Below are 26,129 nucleotides of genomic sequence, written 5' to 3' on the forward strand. Positions count from 1 at the left end.
CAGAATCTTGTCTGTTTATATAAACATGAATCTGTTTTTCACATTAACCTTTTGGAATGCTTAGGCATGATATTTGTCGATATGAGCAAATTGAATTTACTTTGCTATTATTGTCAGGGATGTGTACTTAACATATTTTAACTCGAAGAACACAAATGTCCATGCTAAATAATATGGTCAAATAATAAAGAAATTATACGAGTGGAACTCCCCATACACTTTCCAAGATATGGATTGCTTAAAATTAGCCAAATACAGGCACTATTTCACTTCATTTAAGTCTCTGTTCAAGGTAAACACAGCCAGCATTAGAGTTGCGTGCAACATTTAAAGCTGTAGTAACATTAGATTACTTGGTAAAGTAATGCAAACATTGATTGTCTATTCACCACTTCCATTTTCTGCCCACTTGAGGTGAATATAAATATCATAGTCATAAAGTGCGAAAAACACCTAGTCGCGATGTCACGTCATAGCCCTCTGCAAACGTCCGAGAAACCTTTATTGCCACATTCTGAAAAGCTTTCAGTGGACTGGATTGATGTCTTGGTTGAGGTTCTGATTGACATTGTTGTTTTGGTTGTGAAGTGCCTGGGTGCGGTGGTGTCTGTGGAGGTGGATGGCATTGGCTTCGGGCATGTCAATAGGTTCGAAGGTACTTGGGACAAGGGGCATGAACTGACGAAATATGCTAACACTTCCGTGCCAGAAAGTAGGCTGGGGGAGGTGGCCGGCGGGGGTCCAAGATCGAGAACTGGGGTCGTAGACTTCGACCACATCGGAGAGCTCAAACGTGTTGTCATAGCCACCGGACACGTAGAGTCGACCACCGAGAGCTGCAACGCTGCCTCCGACATGAACCTGTGGAGATGATGTACACATTTAAAGCCAAATAAAGTCTTTACACATAATGTACAAAATATGTAATTGAGAATTAGAAGGAAATTTGACATACTTGTGTCATGGGATTAATCTTGTCCCATTCATTTTTATGTGGGTTGTAGATGTCAACCTCAGTGGAATCATCCCTGAAACATAATCGTAAGAAACAAAAAAAATCACTTATTTTTCTTTGTAACTTGGTTTAATGTGTTTTATCAGTGTGTGAAGTAAACTGTCATACAATGTTTTCCTTTATAACTAAAAAGCATTTCCAATCTTTCTCACCTTATGAAGTAGATCAAGCCGTTTAAAGTCACAGTTTTGGGAGCAAAGGACCACGGAGGCAACTCTCCACTATTGACCAGTGACCATCGGTTGCTCTCAGCATCATAGCACTGAATGGCCATTGTGTCGTCTCCGGTTAATGAGCCGATGGCGTAAAGCCGCCCTCTGCACGCCGTGGTAGAACAGTTATCCATAGGGTGCAGCATGGGTGGAAGAGCCTCCCAGCAGTCTAGAGTGTGGTCATAGCGTTCTGTGCTGTCTGTGGCAACCACATACAGCTGACCCTTCAGGACACAAGAGCTATGGTATTCCCGGGCTTTCAACATGGGGGAGACCTCTGTCCACTCATTCACGCTGGAGTTGTATCGCCAAACACAATCATAGAGACGTGATCCATCTGAGCCACCTGGTGCAAAACAAAGCAAGTTTACAGAAGAAATGGTCAAATGAGTAAAATCAGTCTATATATGGCAGTTTTGGTGTCTCCGCTTATTTCAGTTTATTGCCAAGGCAGCAGGGATAGTTCACCTAAAAATGAAAATTCATCATTTACACACCCTCATGTCATTCCAAACCTGTATGACTTTCTTTCTTCTGCATAACCACAAAAGAAAATATTTGGAAGAGCATTGGTCACCAGACAACACTGGAACCCATTGACTTCCATTAAATTGATATTTCTCAAATTATCTTATTTTGTGTTCCACAAAATAGGGTCATATACAAGCTTTGAACAACAAGAGGGTGAATAAATGATGGCAGAAATTAACAAAAATGTTTCAATAGTTTTAGTAAACCTATTAGTAATAACCTTGCACCTGAATGCCTGACCACTGTTGATCTGGCAGAACACTGTGTCCCATCACCATGCGCAAATAGACAGTGGTTTATTTATACATTGGCTAGCATGTCGTAAGCAGTCCTTTGGAAAGCTGCACTCGGGAGTTAGTGCTTTCTTGTATTACCTTCGTATGAATGTCAAGTCACTGTACAAACCTGTTACGTAAATGTCATTGCCCAGGGCCGCTATGCTGTAGCCACCTCCAAGATGGTCTGGGAATTCTGCTAAGTATCTCCATTGTCCAGTCTGAGGGTTGTAACAGTCCACAGTAACAAGCTCGTCACAGTCCTGATCACATCCTCCCACCACCACCAAAATTTCCGCCAGGCCAGTTGAGGGACGTGGGCGAGTTCGATGGCTGGGTCTATCATGGCGGTCATATTCGTACGACTGAAAGCTACGCGCTTCGCTGACCAACCTCAAGCAGGCCGGTGACAGGTAGACCAGCGGATCGCTCTCCACGTGGGCCAGAAGGTAGAAACGTCGCACAAACGGGAGTCGCACCTGCTGCAGCAGCTCGGGCCAGTAATGCAAGCGGTGCTTCAGGTCGGCTTTGACCCAGCGCACGGCGATCTGGTACCCAGTTTCTTCCTTATCCACGCAGAGTCCGTCGTCTGATACGAACTCCAACAGTCGCTTCCACGACAACCTTTCAAAGTCCATGCTCTTCGCCAGCTCCACGATGTTCTTCAGGACGAAACGGCGAGCGCTTGTAGCAAGCTCACGGCAGGCATAAGCTTCCGCAAAGTCCTGGATCTCCAAGCAGTTGGAAACATCGAGTCTCTGCTCCAGGAAAGCGCAGCACGCCTCTTTAACAGATGGGAACTGAAACAGATCCGCCGTCTTGAGAAGAAGGTCCACATTGTCGTGAGTGACGGTGACGCGGCCTGTGTAACAAAAGTCCACCAGGAGCCCCAACAGTTCAGCCGACACCTCGTGCAGTACCACACGGTCCATGACGCTTTCTCGTAACGTTCCTGCAAACATAGCGCGAAAGTAGGTGCTGGCGGCGGCCAGCACGGTTCTATGGCAGTGGAACTCTTTTCCTTCAGCGCACAATGTGATGTCGAAGAACTTACGCTCAGCGCGGAGCTCGTGGATACCGTGAAGCAAGTTGACAGCATGGGCCGTGTCAAAGAAAGGCAGCATAGAGGGCTGCGTTTGTAAAACAGGCTTCTCCATAGCAGCTCCTTTAAGTTTAGTGTATTTCTTTTGACGTTCTTCCACTCAGAAAACTGGGTTCATCTTTGAATAGAAAACAGGTATATTTATTAGTATTAGTATTAGTTTGACAAACACTTTTAATTTGACTTTCAAATACACAAATCTAATACTTTTCACATAGGCCTAGTAGTTTTTAGCCTACCTGTCTTCCGTTTTCAAAAGTGTTTAAAATGATGAAAAGACAGCACGTTAGAAGGACGACGTAGCTTCTAGAACGAAATATCATACGGTTATGACGAATGTGAGCAACGGTTAGTCTCTTAAGAGTGCGCGTGGCTGAGTCTGCTCTAAAAATACACCAGCAGTGTCCATTTTCACAGGCTGGGGGTGGGCATCATACAGACAGATCACAGAAACGTCCCTTTCCCCACAGTATATTTAAAGTTCAGTTTATTCAAAGGTGAAATGTGGTTTAATAATTTTAAGTTTTTAACTACATCAAAACAGAATTTAACAGTATACATGGATGAGATTTTGTTTTTCCATGTTTGTATTATCACCTAGACACTAAAGAAAGAAATGGTTTTATTGGTTGATAGTATTATTGGTGCGCCTACATAGACTAGAGTTTGTTTAAAATAAAACTGTATTTTTATCTGTTTAGTATCAGGTATCAAAACAGGCTGTCAAACAAAGTCCTTGAAGGCACCAACATCTACAGTCTGGTGACATTCAGTTCATAGATCCACCTATGCAGCAGGCAACTGAAAGTTTTATGAAGGTTGGCTCATCAAAAAGAATAAAAGAGAGGAGAGAGCGAGACAGAGAGATAGAGAGAGGGGCCCCAAAGGGTTACAGACCTGTTCTGAACAGCGAATCTCTGCAGTTTTCAGACCTACATTATGCATAGCAGAAGGGCTGAGGGCTAATGCATTCCCTTGTGCATGTAATAGATTCTCAAGAGATTCTGATTTAACTATACTGTACATCACTTTGCCTTGTATCTGTTTGCAGAAGGAATTAGCAAAAATGTAACTGACAGCCATTTTGAAAAGAAGTTAGATTTCACACTGTAACAACTTTACCATCTATCCAAGCTAAACAGCAGTTACGTGATGAATAATAAACATTTCATCCTCCAGCTTTTAAATAGGTCATGGTTTATGAAGCAACCCTTTCGTTCCTCTCATACCTGCTGGGTATTAGGCAACTTGAATGCCAACCTGCTTACTGGTAGTCTGTTTACCAGTCTGCCCCAGAATAGAAAGACTGACAGTGACCAGCAATAGTCTGTAACATGTGAGTGAAGAAGAGAATATGATCTCCTGACTTCCTGTCAAGTCATGTCAATAAGGTGTCATGATCTACAGTTAGGAGACGTGAATACAGACAGGAAACCCCACTATATGATGTAGCATTTGTTGACATATCTATTAGAGTGTTTTTAAAATAAAAACCTTTGTTATAATATACTGGTTGGCTAGACATTTGACAGTGGCAAAAAGATTTTTGAAGATTCATTTGGCTAAGAGCCACTTACTAAAGGCCCATTCACACCAAGAACGATAACTATATCGACATCCATAACAGATGATATATTTGTTTATTTTAAACTAGCACAGTTCATTTTAAAGGGCATTTGTATTTAAGTGTTTTTATTGGCTTTCAGTGTTTTATCATTTATGAGCTGGAAAATTGCTCTGAAAGTGATCTCACCAACATTGTTGCTCTATATAGAGGATAAGTACAGTTGTGATGTGGATTCTGTTCTTTTTTAAAATTTAGAACGATTTTCAAACTTTGTAGTTGTCTTTATATTATTGTTTTTGGTGTGAATAAGCCTTTAGACGGAACAATTTAAAGGTGCAGAGTCTTTTTAGCCTCATCTAGACGAGAGGTTTCGAATTTCAACCAACGGGTCACTCCACCACTCCCTCTTGAAGCACTATGGTGGTTGACACAGAACTAAGATGTCGTCACGTTTTCTCTTCTTTGCTGAATGAGATAACCTATTACGAAACGTGCTCTGTAGAGCAGTTTGTCCATTTAGGGCTACTGTAGAAACAACATGGCGGATTTCATGGAAGGGGACCCGTGGTGTATGTAGATAGAAATAGCTCATTCTAAGGTAATAAAAACATAACGCTTCATTAAGGTCTTTATACACCTCTGAAGACTGAAGATAGTTATGTACTGTATATTATATTGCATTTCTGTCAGTAGATCCTCCAAAAACTTACACATTGGACCTTTAAATGAGTACACTCATTTAACGCCATATTTGTCCTGTTTCTTGATCATTTAATGTACTTTGGATAAATCATATTAAAATATCAGAACTTTGAAATGGTGTTCTAACTGGACATGGGCGAATTAAAAGACACAACCGCTCATTTTACAAGTACTTTGCTGTAGTTCCCTAACCTATCATGATGAAAGTTTACATTTTAAACATTCTTGTTGTCTTTGTGAAACTTCAAAATAGCATGAATCGTTGTAATAAATATGAAAACACAGAAGAGTGCTTAACAAACCCTTCAATGTTTTTCCAAACCCACCAGTGGCTTACAGAATAATGTTGCACCTGGCTGAAAAATGCCCATCATTACACAGCTGCCACTACTCTCTGCATTCCAACAGCTTAAGGCCCAGTGGAGCTGAGCTGGTTTGGCCTCTGCATTCATGATCTGCTTCACCCTAATAAGGCAGTTAAATTAGTCCTTGCTCACATTTCTTATGTGCACCTTCCCCAGACTTTAAAGCCTAGGGTTAGCCTATTATTATATGTGGTAAAACCCTTGTTACATTGCAGATGTATTAAACAACCAGCTTCCAAAATTACAAATGAGCTATATAGCCTAATTTGATACTTCTTAAAATGTACAGGTTTAAATAGGAAAACTTTTTAATCACTCATATGTTAAACTTAGATTCTTGACTCTACAGGTTTTCTGAACAACTTAGATAGCAAACCAAATCCACAGCACTATATAAAATCTAAAAATATGACATATAAAACGACATGCAAAGCAATAATAATCACATTTAAAACGTTGGATGTAAGAGTTAAGGATATTTCATTTTCCAGCTTTTTATTTGGCCTCCAACGACCAGAATACCTTCAACAATCTATTTTAGGACTCGACCTGATGTCATCCACTGCAACTCGTAGCCTATTGCAGACAATATATCAACGTAGTTTGACGCATCACATAAAAACGGAAACATTTTCTATACAGAAAATATCATAAGGCCTTTTAGCAAAATCCCGCGTCATGATCACTATAGAAACAGGCGTGAAATCGGTTTCCGACACAATAAGCGTCTGCCGCCGTCTGCTTCGGCTGAGAAAAACAACACCAGAACCGTCACGCGTTTACCTTCACTCACACACTGTTTCTCTCGTTTTGTACTTACCGAATCCAACAGTTGAGGAATTCAGCTTCTCCGTGCCTCGAATACTTTGAGAGATTTGGATATTTTTCCGTGTTTTAATGTAACTTTGGATGAACGTCCGTTTTTTTCCTCTTAGCTCATGTTAGCACCATGATTCCGCATCGTCAGAGACCCTCATTGGATACTACAGTAGAAACACTGTGACGTGGTCTCAAGTTTGACGCTCTAACTGTTAAACTTCAGCAAACTTCTCTAAAACAAATGCTAAATCAGTTACTTGAAAATGACTTAAAATTAAATCATTTCGGTAGTATGTTATTATCATATCAGTAAATATATTCCTGCAGGAAATGAAGGGAAGTTATGTTTGTACTCGACCGCTATTAAAAATTGTAACATAGGGCTATCTTTATATAAATAAATATAGAAAGATAAGTAAAGCGAATATTATATATATTATAACATATTATGTGTATGTATAATGCAACAGTATACGACAGGGGCTTTTGATTCATGTCAAATTGCACACATTAATGCTTTTTTAAATACGTGAGATCAAGGTCGATTTTTAAGCATAGTATAACTCCACCCTGAGCACTATTAACTGGAATACAAAATATGAAAACTAACACAAAGACTTCACATTTTCTTTGGAAAACAGGTTAACAAAATATAGATCAGTTAACAGATAAATAAAATATAAAATGTGAAACATATTATTAGTTATGCTTGATATAACTACAGTATGAGATTATAAAATATAAAAAGTAAAGAATCTACTGTAATCCTGGAGTAAATCAGGGTTACAAATGATTGTTTTTAATGTTAACATGGGGGTAATCACTATTCAATAGCCTAGTTATTTGGTTATCCTAAGATATCCAAGGTTGTATTGCATATTTTTTTCATTTGGGGCCTATTGCTCATTCACATCGGTTTTGCAGTGATCATGCTTCTGAACTTTCCTTTGCCTGTGTGTGTATTATTAGATTTATTGGCAAAGAAATTGCTGACACTTCTAGTGAGAGAAAAGACTTTGGCTTATGATGCTGTTTTCATTGATTATCCATGGCTCTGAGCGCTACATAACGTTTCTAATTGAAGTTGTGATCGCCTTTCAGGAGAAAAGTAGAAAAACTGGACCGTAACTTTGATATATTCAGCCGTGTGAAGATATTTTGCTTTTATGTTACTTTAAGTCTTGCAACTCTGTAATTGGTGTAGCTCTTAAAACGGTCAATGTAGCCTAACATCTCTGCCAAAACGGCTGTAGGCTATATGTTACTCACTAGATGGAGCTATAACACATTTTGTATTACATTCAATGCAGACATTTCTCATTTATAGAAATGCGGGCTTTTCTTTAACTTTTATTATTAAACGTGAGAGTTATTTCATTTCCGTAGTTCATACAATTGTATTTTGTGTACTTTAAACCGCTAAACATGCATTTCATATCTGGTCTCTGCGTATGTGCATATGAATACGTGTCTGCTTTAATCTGATTGGATAATCCGATGAGGACTCGAAGAGCATGACTGTTTGCACTATGCGAACTGTAAATCCAGCGACCATTATCTTCTCATTTTCGCCACACATCTTGGTAATGTGAACTTGCATTTACAGCCATGCTGTGACCATTAATCATAAGAATGAATGAAAACGTCAACATAGCTTTGATATTAGTCATTTTTATAGTCGGATGATGGAGACAAAACTGGTTATAGGCACTGAAGCATAGTGGTACGAGGATCAACGCCAAATCCGTGCGTTATTTGTTTTATTATCATTCTGCTGAGCAGAGCGATGAGGAAAAAACTCCACTGTCAGACACTGAGAGTATAAATTATTAATACAACTGATAAATCAGAGTGTGGATAGAAATGCCAATAAACACTTCCGTGGATAGCGAGAGAGAGAGAGCATAGGTTATGCTTTGCACAGTCCAAAGACAGGGATGCACATAAATGGTGCACAGGTGCGCATGCGCGACCCAAATTAAAAATGCGCTCGGTAAATAAGTTTAGAACGCTCATTTGCGTACTGACATGGTTGAAACCTTTTGATGCACAATCACTGTTTTAGACCGACTAAATGTAGGATAAGATTTCCATTTGTACCGAATGCTGCCAAATCTACGGATATCTCGTTTGTTCCCGGTGATAAACGGGACCTGGGTGTAAATGATGAAAAACGGAGTATTGGTAGCTCCGCCTTTGTTGGTTCTGCTTTCGTTATAGAGAAGCACGCGCAGTCTCTGTGAATGTCTGGAACTGCACTGCGCTGCACGTCTACCAAAACACCGCTTCTCTTAAACTTTCTAAAAGGACAAGCTGTTTAAACTTGACACTTGCACGCAGCTTGTGCTTCTCTATGCTATACTCGACCCTAGCTCCGCAGTCCGCACCGCAAGTCTCCATGTGCGTTCGCAAGTGCACTTCCCAGTAACCTGCCAAAAACCAAAAAGGTTGTCGTTTTAGGTTTCAAAATTGGTGTTGAAAATTAATATTTACTAATGTAAAAAGAAAACAAGAAGACATACATTATCATTGTATTTTAAGTGTACTTTAAAGTAATATAAATATAGTATTATCCACTTTATTATTTTGTTTATTGTTCATTAAAAAGTAACGACTTTTTTACTTTTATTTTTAATAGGTAAATATAATTTGTCACACTATGTGCAATGTGAGCACCAAACCGAATCTCCAGGTGCTCTTGAGAACCAGATAGAAAAACTTATGTGCACCCCTGGGCAATTATAATTGTGCATTCAGAGTAGGATGTCTTCTGTGTGCCAAAAATAACAATTAGTTCCAGGAATTTGTAAGTAGAAATGATTGGCCAGTTGCTGTTATTTGTAACAATGTTCATATCACACTTGTATAGGTATGAGTTCCTCTTCAATGCATTCATTCTTGCCTGACAATAAAATCAGGCTTGAGGTTAATTTGGCTTTGTATAGCACAGAGCCATTGAGAGAGAAAGTCACGACAACGGAAGTTCGCATTTTTTGCGTGTCACGTGATTCATGGAGCCTTCAGATAGTTCTAGGAAGTTATGTTTGCTTATAAATAAATGCTTATTTTCTTTAATTTTTTATCCATTAAATGACTTACGTTTTTAACTGGGTTAAAAGTTTGTCACAATCAGCCTGTTTTTCTGCAGCTCAATGCGTTACTAGTAACTTCCGGGAACTATTGAGAGACTCCACGAACCGCCATTGCTGTGAAAAAACTGTTCCATTGGAGTCAACGGAGTTGACGTAACTCTCTCTCTCTCAGTCGCTCTGGTATGTAATGCATTGCCAGCATTTTTCTTGGATCTGGCGACTGGTGACCAAGGTTGGTCACTCCATTTCAAAGTAGATGTGCCAGCTTTAGGACATGGCTGTCAGATAAAAGAATGTCCAGTTGCTTTTATCCTCAGTTGACAGCAAAATTCGAAGCTGAATGTCAAAATGGCATTTTCCGGCTGATGTTTCAGTTTTGTTTAAACTCTAATTTAAAAGGGTTTGTACCAAGAGCAACAGGTCAGCCATCCTTCTTGCTCCTTCCTTCCTTTGACAGGAATCATAAATTGCACCCTTCGAAACTCGGATACACCATTATCTTTTGTGACATATCAATCATATCCCAAAACATACGATTTATCTTTTTTTAAAATGTAGTTTTTCTGACTGTTTTTGAGCTGTTTGTTTTTTAAAGCTTTGATTTTAGTGTTTCTTCCTCTTAAATAGAGGTTGGAATACATTTTATGACAGGTATTGACAGGACAGAATTTTCTTTTTGGTATTGAGGGAATTTGTCATTACATTATATGAAAAGGTTTTTGTTTGTTTGGCCACTATAATTACATATAGTTTTGATGATGTTTTCAATTGCCTCTTTTTGAAAAACAGCAGCTCAAAGAAACAGTTCGCGGGCCTGATTTCTGAGCAGAATTTAAAACAGCTTTAGTCTGTAACAAACTCCTGACATGCGTTTTCTCCTCAAACAATTGTGTCACATTTATTCAGCTGATCTGAAGGATGTGCAGACAGCATTATGGGATCAGAGTGCATCGCTCGGGTCAATTAGGCAGAAATTTAGCTCCCATCAGAGCAGCAGGAGGAAAGTAATGAGGCAGGAGACCTGTTGGACTCATTTTATGCTGCTTGAAATGGGCCACAGATATTGTCTAGTGTCTGAGATGAATACAAACCTATAATTCAACCTATAATTCGTTTTTACCATTAGGCCATATTGTTAAGCTTCTTTAGCTTATTTGGTGTTGTTGTGTGAATGTTTAAAATCCACATGAATTGTCAGTGTTGGGCAGATACAGGCTTCAAGATACATGACATGAAATGATAACAGAAATCTAGTGTAATGCATCAATATATAATTATGGTTCTGCTAATTCAGTGGCAAACCAAATCAACACATAGTTGAATCTCATTCTTCTGATGTGCGTCTGCTCTACTTCAGCTGATGTATGAGATCTCTTCTGCTCTGTGCATTAGCTCCTCTGTAGTGATGGCAGGATAAAATATAAACATCATTTGCAAGGCTCTACTGACCCTTATCTATTCAATCTGTGCTTTTTCAAATGAATTTCCCTAGCATGTCCCGTCATTTGTGAAATAGCAAGGAAATAATTTATCTTGTGTGTTTGGTCACATTAGCACTGCAAGCTTTTCCCTTCCTTTGGACAAAAGAAGACGGATGGAATGGGTATTTATTGCACAAATCATTTGGTCCCCAATGCATTAGGTCGCATTAGGCAAAAGTTGTTTACTCTTGTTCTGTGGTCACATTTATCAGAATCTTTTACACACTGGGGAGAGAGAACAATGACTTGCACAGCGCGGCCAGCTCTCGGCAGACATTCGTCCATCCGTTTTCCCTTTGTCCAACATTAATCATCCTGTCTGCAGTCGAAGAAAAGGACAGCACAGCCTTACTCATTACTAAGTGACTCACAAGCACAACGGCTGTAATGTTGTAAAGTTCACTTCGTAAAACTCAGAATTCACTTTCAACTAAATCTTGTTTTGAGCAAATTAGGCCTAAAAGCAAATGTGTTAAAAAACAAACAGTGTATTGCCCAATGTCTAGATTTAGAGAATCATAAGACGGCATCAATTGTGACCTGCAAAACGACATATAAAAAGATCAAAACACAGAATTTGTGAGAAAGAATTTGAGTAGAAGCTACTGTACTACTCCACTGAATTAGATTGAAGACTGCACTATTAGACACATCCTAATTTTATCAAATGAAAAAGTTTTTTCTTATTTTGCAGACAAAGCTGAGCATCAGTTTCCAAAGATCTCTATTTTACAGAGTGAATACATTCACTTAGGGATGAACTTCTCAACAACTAAATGTATACCGAACACCTGATAGGATCCTAAAAGTTGAGATTGCAGGTTGAGGTGTATCATAGCTGAACATAGAGTGACCTAATGCTCACTTGACTGTCCCCAGCTGCCGACATGCTTATTCTGGTTGGATTGCCGGAAAATAACAAGACATTACACCCCAGGAGACTTTGAGAACCGTATGTCCCTCACAATCTGAAGAACAGCTTTGGCTCACCCTCTGGAGGACCCTTCAATTAGCTGCACCATCACAGGCCAACTGAGCAGCTCTGTCATTAAAATGGAGCCTCAGTGGGCAGAGAATGAAGTCAAATGATCATTATCAAGAATAAACTGCCGGTGCTGAGGCTTTACGTGGACACAATTACTTTGAAGAGGCTTCTGAGTTGAGAACAATTCCAGATAAAAGATTCTGGCTGGGTTAACAGCTTGAAATAGTGGTTTCATAGCTGAATTTCCTTATTCCCTGTTAGAGTCTTGAATTCAAATATGAATCAATAAGGCCTATGTCTTGTTCTTCTTACAGCATGTGCTTTTCAGCAAGTTGCTAATTGATTGGATCGATGTAAAGAATCTGTTTTTCTTTTTCTGATTATTACAGTGATATTTGTGACCCGTCTGTGAAACCCAGGCTAAAGTTGCATGATAGTTAGGAGATAAGTCATAGCCATAAAAATCATGATTTTAAAATACAGTAGGCCTACTTAAATTCGTATTTATAATGTGAAGAATATTAAAATTAATTACATTTTACATTTTTTTTGCACAAACATACCAGAGCTTCCTAGCCTATAGTGATCAAGTCAATTGAATTGAATTAAATGAAAAAAGAATTAGTCAATAACATTATTATATCATTTTAAACATCATGTAGGATGATTTTATGAAGAAAACAGTAAATCACAAAAATTACTATAGCTGGGTATTTATAGACTGGGTCACATTTTGATTTAAGACATTCAATTACAACTCAGATCTTTGATACTGTAGTAATCTCTTTCTGTGTCACTGTAACAAAAAGTCAGGCGAGGCAGTGGATCCACAGTTAAGATTTATTAAGACAAAACAAAACAAAAGTGAAACAAAGGAATCCAAAATATGTGACCAGGAACAAGGGGCAACATGCAATAACGACTGACAACCAACAACTGAAACACAAGGCCACAAATACACTGCGAAAACGAGATAACAAGAAACACCAACGATTAACTCAAAACAAATGAATTAAAGAACTACACAGGAAACAGGAAAGCAAACAACCAAAACTACAAACTAAAAGTCCGAAAGACAGGGGAACACAGACTGAATCGTGACAGTCACACTCATGACACGGTTTTTTTCTCACCCACAAAACTTCACACTTCATTTGAACTCTCGGTTTTCGGAATTTTTCGGAATTCTTCTCTCGGTTTTCATTATCCTGCCACTCACCCTTAAATCACCTCTGCCTGCAGCCCTTTAGAACACAACAGGAGGAAAGAGGACAAAAGCAGCTAAGCACAAAGTCAGTTGCACGCCATCAATTCTAATTTTTACAAACATACTGTTGCTCTTAGCCATGGCAAACGCTAAACTATTTATACTTAAGTCATAAACAGATAAATTACGACTGTCAATGTAAGGTAATAATTTAGTGGAGATAATCATTTGAAGACTAATATAAAAACGTGACAGTGTTAGAGAATGCATAATGCACTGTATGTTAACACATTTTCAAATTAATTAGAAAATATTCATTAAAATGTGATTTTTATGATTTATCTGATTATTATTGATCTAAATTATTATTATCACTATATTATGCAATTCAACTGAAATGTCTTCATTAATTGTCAGTCCTAGCATAAATGGTGTAAAATAATTTTTTAAAGGTGGTTTTGGAAAGCTGAATCCCGTGACTGAATTTAATTGGCACAGGTGAGTTCAGTTTTATGCATGACCTCTTCTTTACTCTGACATTTCTCACTATTTTTGCTCTTTCTCTGTTCTTAGCTGCTGGGAAACTGCATCTGGGGTTATCTTACTGCTTCTGTTTCTATTTTTGTATGTGATGGCAGTTAGTTGTGTGTTGTGCCGTGTGACCTTTAGATAGATGTCATCAGAATATTTTGAGGGTTTAGTCGAGAGTTCTGTAAATTGCAGCATCTACGGTTGAAGATTGTTTGTGTTTCTTAACGCTTGTTGAATCTTACAGCCAGTGTTATTGGAAAATTCCATTGATCCATCTCGTGGCTCTGCATCACAGCCAACATCACATCATTCCACCTGGTTGATTTCAAACATTGAGCGAGCGCTATTAGACACGGCACAGCTGGAGAAATAGCTGCAATCTCGGAGCTGAAAAATGGTTTTATTTAGTAAACTGGTCTGAGACCAGCTGCGCAGGCTCTCTTGCGATCATTATGTGTGGTATTTCAGAAAAGGACATCTGGTCCTAGGTCAAATTAAAGTTCCAGAGCACACTTAGTCACAAAGAACTTTGCACTTTGTGTCTACAGTCTGTACTTTTACCTCTGTTGTCATGTTGACTGACCGTACAGCACCCATCATTTCCTTGTACATCTTGGGCTTTCAGTTAACAGAGTGAAGTGGTGCAATTACGGTCATGGGCCAAATTGGGACGGTGACACGGAAAAGTTTAGTCTGAGTTTAAGAAGTGGCTGTAAGTGTTTTCAACGAACATGTCTCTCAAAACCAAAAGTCACTCAACTTATATATTCAATGCTTCACAAATTTATTAGACCACCTGTCATAATAAAGAGAAAACACAAATATTTTAGGAATCTGACAAATTTGTATTGTCATTTATTAGGCAAATAACAAACTGAAACAACTAAATAGTATTTATTCATGTTTTACACCCAAATTTGAGCATTCGGATACAACTTCAATACTGTTAGTTTAGGGCATCTGTGGCACAAACCTTACATTGGGTGGTGGTCTAATAAATCTGTAAAGCATTGAATACACTAATATCGACGTATCGTCTCTGTCCTTCCTAAACCTTTGATGTCGAAATTCGCTATTTTTCAGGAAATTAAAAAACATTGTACTTTTTAAATGATTAAATATTTTGTTGTGGAAGTTGTTGTTGAAGCACTTTTCAATACTATTTATTGGTTAGATATTTGCAAAAACCAGTGACAAACATAAAGGGTGACTAATAGTAATGATTTATTTCAAAAACTAAATATCTTTAGTAAGACTAATACATACCTATGGTTGTGTGGAAAAAGTCCATGTTAAAATAAATGGGCAAGGTTAATTCATTCCCAATCCCTAAATTCAGGTTTATAAGTCAATGTTACGAAGCCCAAGTCTCCAAACTGTGCTAGTCTAAAATATAAACACATATGACAATGACACAGACTTGAATTAATCAACATCCCAACTCGGCTTGCAGGGGATGTTGTTCTGTGTTTGAATCATATTGGTGTAGAAGTTTGACAGGCCCTCTAAAATGTATCTCACTCATCACCTCAGGTGGAAAAATTGTGCGCCAGGGACATTAATAACAAAGTCAATACGAAGGGAGAGACAGAGGCTCTTGGTTGATTTTTGCCTGACGTGTTTATGATAACAAGTCAGGCCACCCACATTGAAACTACGGGTGAAGGCAGCTTGAGTCCTTGACAATAGCCCACAGAAAACAATGCGATCAACATTCTTGCATTTAAATCAAGCCTGAGATATTCACTGTGTTGTTTCATCGTTACAAAAGACTTACTGCACCCTCTGACTGATGTGTCTCCTCATGTAATATTTTTAGAGTATGTATTATTTTTAAATAAAAAAATCTAGAAATTATTGTGGGGACTAGACTTATGGGACACTAAAAAAATCACCTCTATTTACCCCAATAGCTGATTAAAATATTCATATTGTAAATTAAAAGAAAGCTTGTAACACAATTCAAAGGCAGCTGCTCTAAAAAAGGACACAACAGGTGACCACCGTTTGTTCTTCATGTCACCTTCTGTCTTTGAGGTATACTATTCATTTCAATCCGTCCTTCCTTGAGCAGGGCGTCATTTGCATTTCACCCCTCTCTTTGATCTTCTGTCGGATTATATCAAAGTTGGCCGTGAATTTATGATCTTCTTTTTCCATTTCGTACTTATCAACAAGGTTGATTGTGTTCAAGCCGTTTCATTTCAGACTGAAATTAAGGGACTGTGCGGGGGAAAGATAACCAGACGCAGGCATTGCTCACCATAAGATGTCCAATTTTGCCAAATATAATTGTAAAATTGACTTTGATGTACTCTTGCTCCACTTGCTATTAATTGAATAATTACACATGACTGCCTTACTGGTGTCGTCCAGGCAATACTGGTAACCAGTAACACTGTTAAATGCTGTTGATTTGACTGTTGTACCTTTTTGAATCCCCCTGAAGTTCCACATTAAATCATTCACTTAAGTATAATGTTTAATTAACATAAAGCTTCATTTAATTCTCCTCTTAACCTCAGCTGGAAGTAACTCTCTATATCTGAAATATGTTCTGTTCCCCAAGAGGTGCCTATTAAGGGAGATTAATTGCTATGGAGGCACATGGAAACATTTGATTAAATATGCGAGAATAGGGTGTGATCCGATGTAACCTCGAAGAAATGTCCCTTTACACGGGGAGTGCATTGTTGTTAATGTGATGCTTTAACAAATGTGGAAAATGATTTGATGCCCCTGCCCTTACGTGCTTCGCTTTCTCTTGAGGTTTATAAAGCTGATGGTGAAATGCACTGTTTTTCAAGAATGAAAGTCATTACGGTTTTGGATTTGGTGCATTTCCTGTGGGGTTACATTAAATTTGTTGGCTGTCAGCGTTGTTTTTTATGCATGCATGCGTTTTACCAGGTCTCACAGACATACAGCCATGTCTACACAACAGAGAGAGAAGATTTTCTCCATTTTAGTAAAACACGCTCTGTGTTTATAAATACACACTTCACTTCCATCTGTGCCATTAGACAGGTTCTTGCTAATTAGCATGATTTGAATCAGCAGCATCTTATGGCATGTGACAGCCAGACAGAGACTGAAGTTGTGCACCTGCAGGTATGGCCTTGTCATTTCACATCATGAAGACTCATCACTGATGTCGGAAGAACTCAAAAATTAACTTTAGCTCTCAATTAACTTGAAATTAACTTTGGGATAAAAAAAACTGGGTTTACTTTTGGCACAGAAAGTTGGGACAATTGTTTGACAAAATTTTATTTTAAGATAAAAACAATTAAAAATAAATAAAATTATTAGTACATTATTTATATATTATTAATAATAAACAATACATGCTTAATACATCAATATGTAAGCAATTATTGAAATAAAACAATTATTAATAATAAACAATTATTAAAATAAAAGTTATTATATACAAATTCTATTTTTTATTGTTTTTCGTTAGTTCACTCAAATATGAAATTCTGTCATTATTTTTTAACCCTCGGAATTCTTTTCAGAATCCAACAACATTCCACATTCCTCCTTATGACAAACATTGCTCAGCTATGATTCATAAAGCAGTGTCTCGTTTTCTGAAAAAATATAGCTGAAACTGTAAACAAGGACAGTCTTAAAATGAAGCAATAGTGAGGTTACGGTTCTGTTTTCTAAACCAGGTACTAGCAGCTTTCAGATACACTTCAAACGTATCCCATTTAGTTCAGAGATACAAACAAAGTCTGTAAGCTCAAGTTTCATTTGTAAAGAGTCATGTAATACATTACCTATACATCCTATATATATATTATGCACCGATACCCTTTTTTGATAACCGAGTACCGATATTTTTTTCTGGTACTCGCCGAAACCGATGCTTTTACCGATCCCTTTTCACAACACAGTGAGACTAATAAAAATAGAATAGCTTCATAATTACAAACAACTCCACCTTAAACACATTATGAAAAGTATAAATAATTGTTTGTGCTTGTCACAAACTTTCAAAGCAAATTTCACAACAAATTTCAGTCAGTTCTGTCAGTTATGTCACATGAGGTATCGGTCTTTGGTATCAGTGAATTTTTATGAGTACAAGTACGAGTACATGAGCTATACTGTATATCGGGCCCGATACCGATTCTGGTATCGGTATTGTGCATCCCTAATATATATATATATATATCGCTGATGTCCTTCTGAAACCATCTCCATATATTGTGATTTTTATTTTAAAATTGTCACGGGGTTTTGCAAATATATAACCAATAAAAAGTATTAAAAGTACTTGTCAACTTTGACAACACAGTATTTAATCATTTTAAAAGTATGAGTTTTTCAATTTCCTGAAAAACAGTGAATATCCGATGTTTCGAAAGGACATTGACACTATTTGGATATTTGTTGCTTCATGTGATCATATTATTGCAAATTTATAGAAATTTAATAGCGAACAATGGCATATCAATATCACAACATCACACTTCATCAAAATTACATTGTTGATTGTAATCAATCCTGTTCAGGTACTGTAAGCTCATGCTGTTTCTGATTAAACCACATCTCTTCATTAAACTCATATAGGCTTATAAGCCTGTAATGCCAATGTAGTGCACTTCTGTGTAGGCTGTAGGCAAGATTACATCAATAGTGTGATTTGTGTAGCTGGGGGAAATTAGTGAACTTGAAGTAGCATGAATAACCAAAGTGTCACCTCTGTCATTTCTCGGTGGCAGTTTCTAATGCTTGTCACATCTCACTTTTCACAATCAAATCAGAGCAGTCAGATGAAATAACGATCTAATGATGCAGAAATAAAAAAGTTGGCACTTGTTTGACCCGAGTATTCAGTGAAAAACACTTTGAACGCTGAACATTTCAGTGCACTCATCCTGACTGAATTTGTTTAATAATGCCCTGGCCTTGTTATAAAATATTAAGCACTGACTTATTGGTTTCCACTGGTCATTCAGGATATGATATATCTGCAGACTCATAAAAAGGGTGTTTTATCCTATAGCACTTTGTAACCACTGCATGGCGTTTATTTATTAACTTCTTTCTAAAATGGAAAAACCCTGAAAAACAGGTAGCCCTTGACCCTTCAGGGTAAAACGTTTGGGAAACACTGCCTTAGAATAAATTCTCATATATTGAACGAGGAGATTATCAGGGGAGTCTGGGTAAATTTAAGCAATAAGTGAAGATGTCATTTAGCAAGCTATTATTTCTTCTGTGCCACATCTTTCATTTCATTCAATGAAACCGGCTCTTTTGAGCTGTGCTGTATTTAATGAACTGTACAAAGCCAATATCATTTTGTCTTTGACAAAACTGATTAACTTTCACTGTATTAGTAAGAATACCTCATAGACTCCTCATAGAAGATTTTATTTTCTATTAAAAAGACCAGTAGATATTACTAGATTAAAGCAAAACATGATAGGACAGATTTATCAGACTTTTAACTATTTCCAGTATGTTTTACTATTTGTACATTTTGAAATATCAGATGATTTCAGCGGCAACAGCATCAAGAAACGTCATATGGCCCATTCTCAACTGCTGGTAGACTGGTAGAATAACTTCAGTATTATTAATTTAATGTAATACAGTTAATATACAATAAAATATTGTATATTACACGCACGCACACACACACACACACACACACACACACACACACACACACACACCTAGTTAATCTGGATCTGTTAATCACTATTTTGTGAGAAAAACATTTTTATATCTCTTTATATATTTATTATTCATAACCAGTTCCTTCATTATGTCCTGAAGTTTTTGAAAAATACAGTGTATGTTTTCTTGTGCAAAGCGATTGCACAGACATTTAAATTCTGTACAGTCTGTACAATTAAATTCAATAATATTTATTCATTAAAATTGCCAAAATGAATATTTAATGCGTTGACTATAAAAAAGAATGGCAAACGTATATTAATGGGCATTTATTTATCTTTATACACAAATCTAAACCTAGTAAATCAGGGCCATACAGTATTTTCTTTAATTTTCTTAAATAAATCAGGGTGATGAATGTTGTTTAGACACATTCCTTAGAGAACATATCGTACTTATCTAAGCACACACTACTCCCTATTCTCACACAACTCCAAGCGGGGTTCTGATCTCCAAGGACAGCTTCACCGAGGGACAGATCGACTTGAGAAAAACAAACCAAATGTTCACAATAAAAGGCTTTCCATTTCTGGGGACAGGGTGAAGATCAAGAGCATTTAAACGGGTAGATTCCAGACACTATAATCACAGTCTCCATCCTTTGCCACTGGACACATTTGTTGCATTACATTTGTGGAACTCAAGATTCAATGTGATGCAATAATGCCATCTCTGGAATACCTGGGGGCGTAAGTGAATCATTAAGCACAGACACACACATTTGTATGCATGCATTATACACACACACACACATGAAACCACAAATAAAAACGTTGACTTCTGTTATACGCACGCATGCACGCATAAGCAGATATTCATGCACATTCTTGCACAGAGATTCAAAAGCAAAACAGAATCAGCAGAGGAGAGAGATCCTTGCATTCATGTGGATGCTTTAGTTGTGCTGCGAGAGGGGGGGTATTTGGCTCCTGCTGGAGGAGCCAGTCACACTGAGGATGCGTCAGAGAGCATGTCTGCTGTAGGAAAGGGGCATGATATGTTCTGTCAGAAGGCAGTGTCCCTCATAGTTGACCTCTGCACTCAGGACAGCCCACGGCTAGACCACGACACCTGCGAGGAGTATCTCTTTCACATCTCCAATCAAGAGTACAACCACAAAGAATCGGGTAATTAAGTTTCTTAATGATTTATTTACTGTACAATTTCTTTACTTTTAATTGTTTTGTAGGTGTTGTGATGTGCTCACTTTTGTTTTCTTCTGAATGAGTCTCTCGTTTCAATGGGAAATGCTTATGCTTTTGGCATAGAAACAATCAAAACGACAGTTTTTGGTCAGCACAGTGCCAATGCCTTGCAGGGTAGTATCAAGTTAAAATTATCTGTTCCCAGGATAGCATAACTCACAGTTTGACTGCGTTCCTGTGTGGGCTGTGGCGAAAAATAATTATTATCTTCCAGCAATGCCAGCTAAAAATTCTTATCTAGCAGACATTACTGCTCGATAGGAAAATCACTTTGGCAATAGTTGTTTGGAGTCTCAAGAGATTTGTGCACGTATATAGCCTCAGAAGCCTTATGCTAATATTTCTATTGGAAAGCCGTTATAATATTATCAGATATAGACATGAAATTTGTATTTGAAGTCATTTCTGTGTGACAGCCACATATTGGACATGTCTAGCTGCAGGCTTCCCTCTGATCTGAAAGAACGTAAATAAATTTGCCACGCACAGAGACAAGAAATAGATCAATTTAACATTTTTTGACAAATGGGAGCATGAACGTCACTTTTTTGTTGCAATTTACCAAAATGTATTGGTACATTGGAGTAATTGCGCTTTTGGACAAGGATATTTAAACAGTAAATGCATAAACACTACATTAAAAAAAAAACATATTAGTGTTTAACAAAGGGATAGTTCACCCAAAAATGAAAATTCTGTCATCATTTACTCACCCTCTTGTCATTTTAAACCTGCAGGGTGCTTTCTTCCACAGAACACAAAAGATATTTTAAAGAAAGTTGGTAACCGAATAGTAAAGGCACCCCTTTACTTCTATTGTATGGTCACAAAACCAATGCAAGTGAATGGATGCCAGTTACCAACATTTTTCAAAATATCTTCTTTTGTGTTCTGCGGAAGAAAGAAAGTCATGGAGGTTTGAAATGACAAGAGGGCGAATAAATGATGACAGAATTGTAACTATCCCTTTCACATTTGCCCTGAGATCATTTTGTGGAGGCGTAGTCATTATGTAAACAATTATGTCAGATTTTCACTACACGGTTATCGTGGCCAAATAAATTCATGCTAACAATATTATTGCGATAATTGCGATAAAAAATAGTATTCATTTTATTAGTCAGATTCATCTTTAATTCTTTTTGAATTCTTCGTTTTCTCTTTTTTTGTGGCTCTTGGGGCAAAATTGTAACTCGGTACTGAATTATTTTCATTTTATTATCATATGTGTAGAATTAACACAATATGATTCATCGTGTTTTTTATATCACGGTTAGTGTCAATACCGGTATATTGTGACCCCTAATAAGGACTTATACGTATTATTTTGAATGTTCAATCAATTTGTTTGCAGTCATATGAGTACTTTTGGCCAATTGTGTGCTTGTCAGTCTGTGAAGTCAATGTGTTGACAGACCTCTGCTTAGAAGGAATGTAGACAAAATCCTGTGTCACTTTGCATTAACCTCACCGGGCGAATCGAAGACACTCCAGCGACCCATTGGCATCTATACCTAAGCTGTGTGGGCACAAAATGCCATGGCATGTTATCAGGCAGTCACAAAGAATCACCAGTGCCACAACAGTGACCCTTTTCTTATTGTTGGAAGAATTTAAAGTGCAACGTCGGGTACAGATCAACAGATGAAAATGTCAAACAGTTAGAAGCGGGAGTTTACTTCCCTGGAATGATTTGCTTGGAAACGTTAATGCTGTGATTATGTGATTTGGTATGAGGTGAAAATGACAAAATTTTGTTTTGCACTATTTTGGTGCTCTTTTTCTGTGTTTCCCTCCCAGTCTGCAAAATCATTGTGATTCTGTAAACAAACCAATTTTCAGTGTCTTCAAATGTCAGATGCCCAGTCTTATGCTGAGGCGCATTCTGCCTGTGCCGCGTCTGTGATTGCTAATTTTTGGCAAACTCTGGTAGAGGCAAAATTAAAACACTCCGAATCACAGCAATGATGGGAATGAAAGCAATAATGTGTTTCTCTGTTTTACATCTGTAAGCTCGTCTGTTGTGAGGTTACCGAAGGGGGTTTCCACACATCTCTCGGTTAGTTTTGAAACATTACAGTGTTAAAGCTTTCATGGGTCTGTGTGTCAGAGAACAGCTGCTGTTCAGTGATGGTAGGACACTGTGTAGCTGTGGATGATGGATGAAATGCCCAGCGCAATCCCATTAACAGTCAACAGATGTCTAAAGATGAGACGCTCACAGTGGAGAAAAATCACATTCACCTCCATGAGGCTGAAGTGCTGTGTGTAACAGAACAGAGAGACACCTTTGCAATTGTCCTTGTCTGCGAACCAAATCCATTGAAATGATGGATGCCAAAGCACAGGTGATGTGTCAGATTTGCACATCGGCTCTAATTACATTTCATTTTCAGGGTCCCATCACGGGTTTATTAAGCTGGGCTCCCTACAGTAAACATTACGAGCAGATGATTTTTCATTAGACGCTGCGTTGAGAACATTTAGCTTTGCATGCAGGTAAAAAGGAGCAAGTCACGCAAAACAAGTCTCTTTGTTGTGCTATAGAGTTTTCATCTACATGCTATTATTTTTTCAATATTTTTCATGTGTCTTCTCGTGCACATTTTACCCAAACACATTTTACCCAAAATGGGCCGGCAGCCATCTTGCTCCGAGAAGATAATACACTTTTGCTGGATTTCACACAGGCAAATGGCAAGACAAGTCCAACAGTAGTGGCTAATTTACATGATTATTATGTGTCTTTGTGATAGGAGGGTAATTGTTGGTGTAGTGGAGGTGGAGTGTGTGTTTTAGGACCCATGCTTGAGGGTACTGGGCTCTGACAAGAGGGAGAGTGGGAGTGAAACCAGTCTGTCTGGTATAAGTATATGCTACACCTGATGGGAACATCAACAGACATGTATGCTTCAGTGGAATGCAAAAGTAGATATGTTGAGAAATGTCTCTGTGGTTTTGTGTCTATACAATGGAAGTCAATGGGGGCCGGTGTTGTTTGTTTGCAAGACTCCTTAAAATATCTTATTTTTTTGCAGAGGAAAGAAAACATACAGGTTTATAATTACATGAGCCTAGTTTAGAGTTTATGTAAATACTTTTTTATGGTTATAAAAATGTACAGTATTTACAGTTGCACTTACTTGCACATCTGTAAATACTGTAACTTTCCCATTTCCTTATACATTACTAACATTTTCAACTTTTTTCTATTTCTAAGCCTATTAAAGCAATAGGCCCCAAGAAGCCATGCCTCACAACGCCCCAGATGTTATAAAATCACTGTAAACCAAGGTTTCACAAGGCTTATTGCTTTTACAAAACAGTTATTCCATATACTGTACGTAGCAAGTTAGGTTTCATTAAATAAAAATATAATATAATGTAATGATATTTATTAACAATATTTTTCAATACTATAAGATACAATATTATATAGAAACAAATAAGTGGTTGCCAAGCAACCCAGATGCAGAAACAATGAAAATTTTACAGCGGTTTAGAACACGGCACAACCGTGAATCAAAGAATCGAGGACCAGAGCATAATATGAATATGCACAAACGCAATGTTTTATACTATTATACTATTGCATACTATTACATTTAGAAATTTGTGAGGCCAATATGTGTTTTTACGTAGAGCCTTTTATGTAGGCATTTAGTAAAGAACCCTGCTGGGTTCTAGAACCATAAAAAACATTCTATGATCTTTCAAGATACTTGAATAAATATATAATTTATTTAATGCATTTAAATGCATTTAGGTCATCAGCATAATTTACAGGTATAATGTCGTTAATGATTTTAGTTTTGTATAACTATTGTGCCTATGACTCATTTTAAATGATCTTACATGATATGCCGTGTAATATGTTCATTGCCAGTGTCATGAAAATGAGGATGCATGTTTGGCAGCAAACTCTTCATCTCGTTCCGTGTCACGCTGTGTTAACAGACAGCCTGGGTGCTACATGCACCAGACGCATCTGCTCCAACGACAACTAAGCTTACTGACATTATCTTCACTGTTTCCTGGAATCCAATGAATTGAGGAAGCTGGAAGCTAAAGCTTTGTTTTTCCTCAAAAGAACCCCTGCAGATATGGCCACCACAGTGGGAGGGTTGTCACTATGAGCATGTGAACAAGCAAAACTGTAACAACACGGTACATTAAAGCACAACAGGCTAATAAGGACGAGTAAATGATAATACATGAAACATCTTGCATTGGAAAGAAATGAAGATATCTTTGTAACTGTGCTTTAAATCTATCACTTGAAAGTGTGCTTTTATTCTTTCTCTCAATTCAGTTAAGTTGCCTACAGGTGCAGACATTATCTTTTACTAGCTGAGACAACCAGACAGTAATTGAAAATGTATGAGAAGATCAAAGAGTGTGTGAGTAGACCTTTAGCAAGGGCGTGTCTTTTTGATTTGATTCATTTAAAACCATTTATTTTTTATTTTTTATTTTAGAGTTGCATTTAAATTACATTTAGCGATACGATTTGTAAGTTTAGATTGTATTGCACCTAAAAGCAGAGTTTTCACCTTTTTTACCCTGTGTGTTGTAATTTTATGCTCTGTGGCTTTCTTAATACATCCATGTCCATCCTTACACAAACATAAATATTTGTATATTTCGGGTCACTCCAACATGCAAACCTAAAACAGTCTACAGAATAATTCATTATCTTTCAGATGACTGTCTTTCCCTTCAAAGAAAACCCAGTGGTGCGTGTAATTACGAGCAAGATAAGGCGTGTATGTTTTCATGCAATGACAGAGACATGCTCCTCATCGGCTGCTCCAAAGCAGTAATCCATGTGGGTAAAAAACAACACGCTTGTTCAGTAACAGCACAATGTCTAAAGCCCAGTCTGCTCATACACGTAGTAAACGCTTCAGTTTATTGAACATCAAAACATTTGCTTTGCGCAGACATGCAAGAGACGGCGGTCCTTAAGAGAACTGTTATCTCTCCATATATGTACAAGCACTCACACAATTGTGCATTGAATTCAGTTTTGAGTGCACTTCTAACCAAAACCAGAGACCCCCTTTGTGTAGATTGCATTCATGATGGAGTCATGGGTTGAGCATGTAATGTAATAAGGAAATGTTTGATGTACAATGGAAAATAATGGAATGATTCACTGCCCATTAAAATAGGTAGGCTACTGGAGGGGAGAACAAGTGGTTTGGACTATGAGACTCCTGCTGCATGTTAAACAGTGGGGAGGAGTGGCAGGAGTGAGGAGAACATTTTGGTCTGACTGTCTGATGTGAATGTCTAAAATGAATGTTCATTGTATAACAAGGTCTTTTGCCCTGTCTGTAA

The 26,129-nt window shown here is 37.7% G+C and overlaps 2 protein-coding genes across 3 annotated transcripts in view; one reads left to right on the forward strand and one right to left on the reverse strand.

Moving 5' to 3' along the window:
* Positions 1-409: 409 nt before the first annotated feature.
* klhl21 (kelch-like family member 21) lies at positions 410-6,730 on the reverse strand. Of its 2 annotated transcripts, none has more exons than XM_057319089.1 (5): positions 6,590-6,730; positions 2,164-3,253; positions 1,168-1,573; positions 956-1,028; positions 410-861 (listed from the first exon to the last, which is right to left on the reverse strand). In XM_057319089.1, exons 2-5 carry the CDS (start codon positions 3,188-3,190, stop codon positions 526-528), a joined length of 1,842 nt encoding a protein of 613 aa, XP_057175072.1. In that variant the 5' UTR covers positions 3,191-3,253; positions 6,590-6,730; the 3' UTR covers positions 410-525. The 2 variants fall into 2 exon arrangements, with proteins under 2 accessions (XP_057175072.1, XP_057175073.1); XM_057319090.1 differs by lacking the exon at positions 6,590-6,730 and adding an exon at positions 3,375-6,568.
* A 13,816-nt stretch (positions 6,731-20,546) lies between these two features.
* Positions 20,547-26,129, forward strand: part of syt6a (synaptotagmin VIa) — a 46,047-nt gene continuing 40,464 nt past the window's right edge. The window contains exon 1 of the mRNA XM_057319172.1: positions 20,547-20,708. Within this exon, the coding sequence (XP_057175155.1) occupies positions 20,552-20,708 (157 nt within the window). The 5' untranslated portion in view covers positions 20,547-20,551. The remainder of the gene's footprint in view (positions 20,709-26,129) is intronic.

This window comes from Triplophysa rosa, linkage group LG21 (genome assembly GCF_024868665.1).
Source record: "Triplophysa rosa linkage group LG21, Trosa_1v2, whole genome shotgun sequence".
Classification (NCBI taxonomy): domain Eukaryota; kingdom Metazoa; phylum Chordata; class Actinopteri; order Cypriniformes; family Nemacheilidae; genus Triplophysa; species Triplophysa rosa.

Excerpts from the sequence above, each read along its gene's own strand:
- klhl21 (XM_057319089.1), bottom strand. The coding sequence starts at position 3,190 with ATGGAGAAGCCTGTTTTACAAACGCAGCCCTCTATGCTGCCTTTCTTT. Across the intron at positions 1,029-1,167 it reads GGCTTGATCTACTTCATAAG|GGATGATTCCACTGAGGTTG; the intron begins GTGAGAAAGATT and ends ATTATGTTTCAG. Across the intron at positions 862-955 it reads AGATTAATCCCATGACACAA|GTTCATGTCGGAGGCAGCGT; the intron begins GTATGTCAAATT and ends TCATCTCCACAG.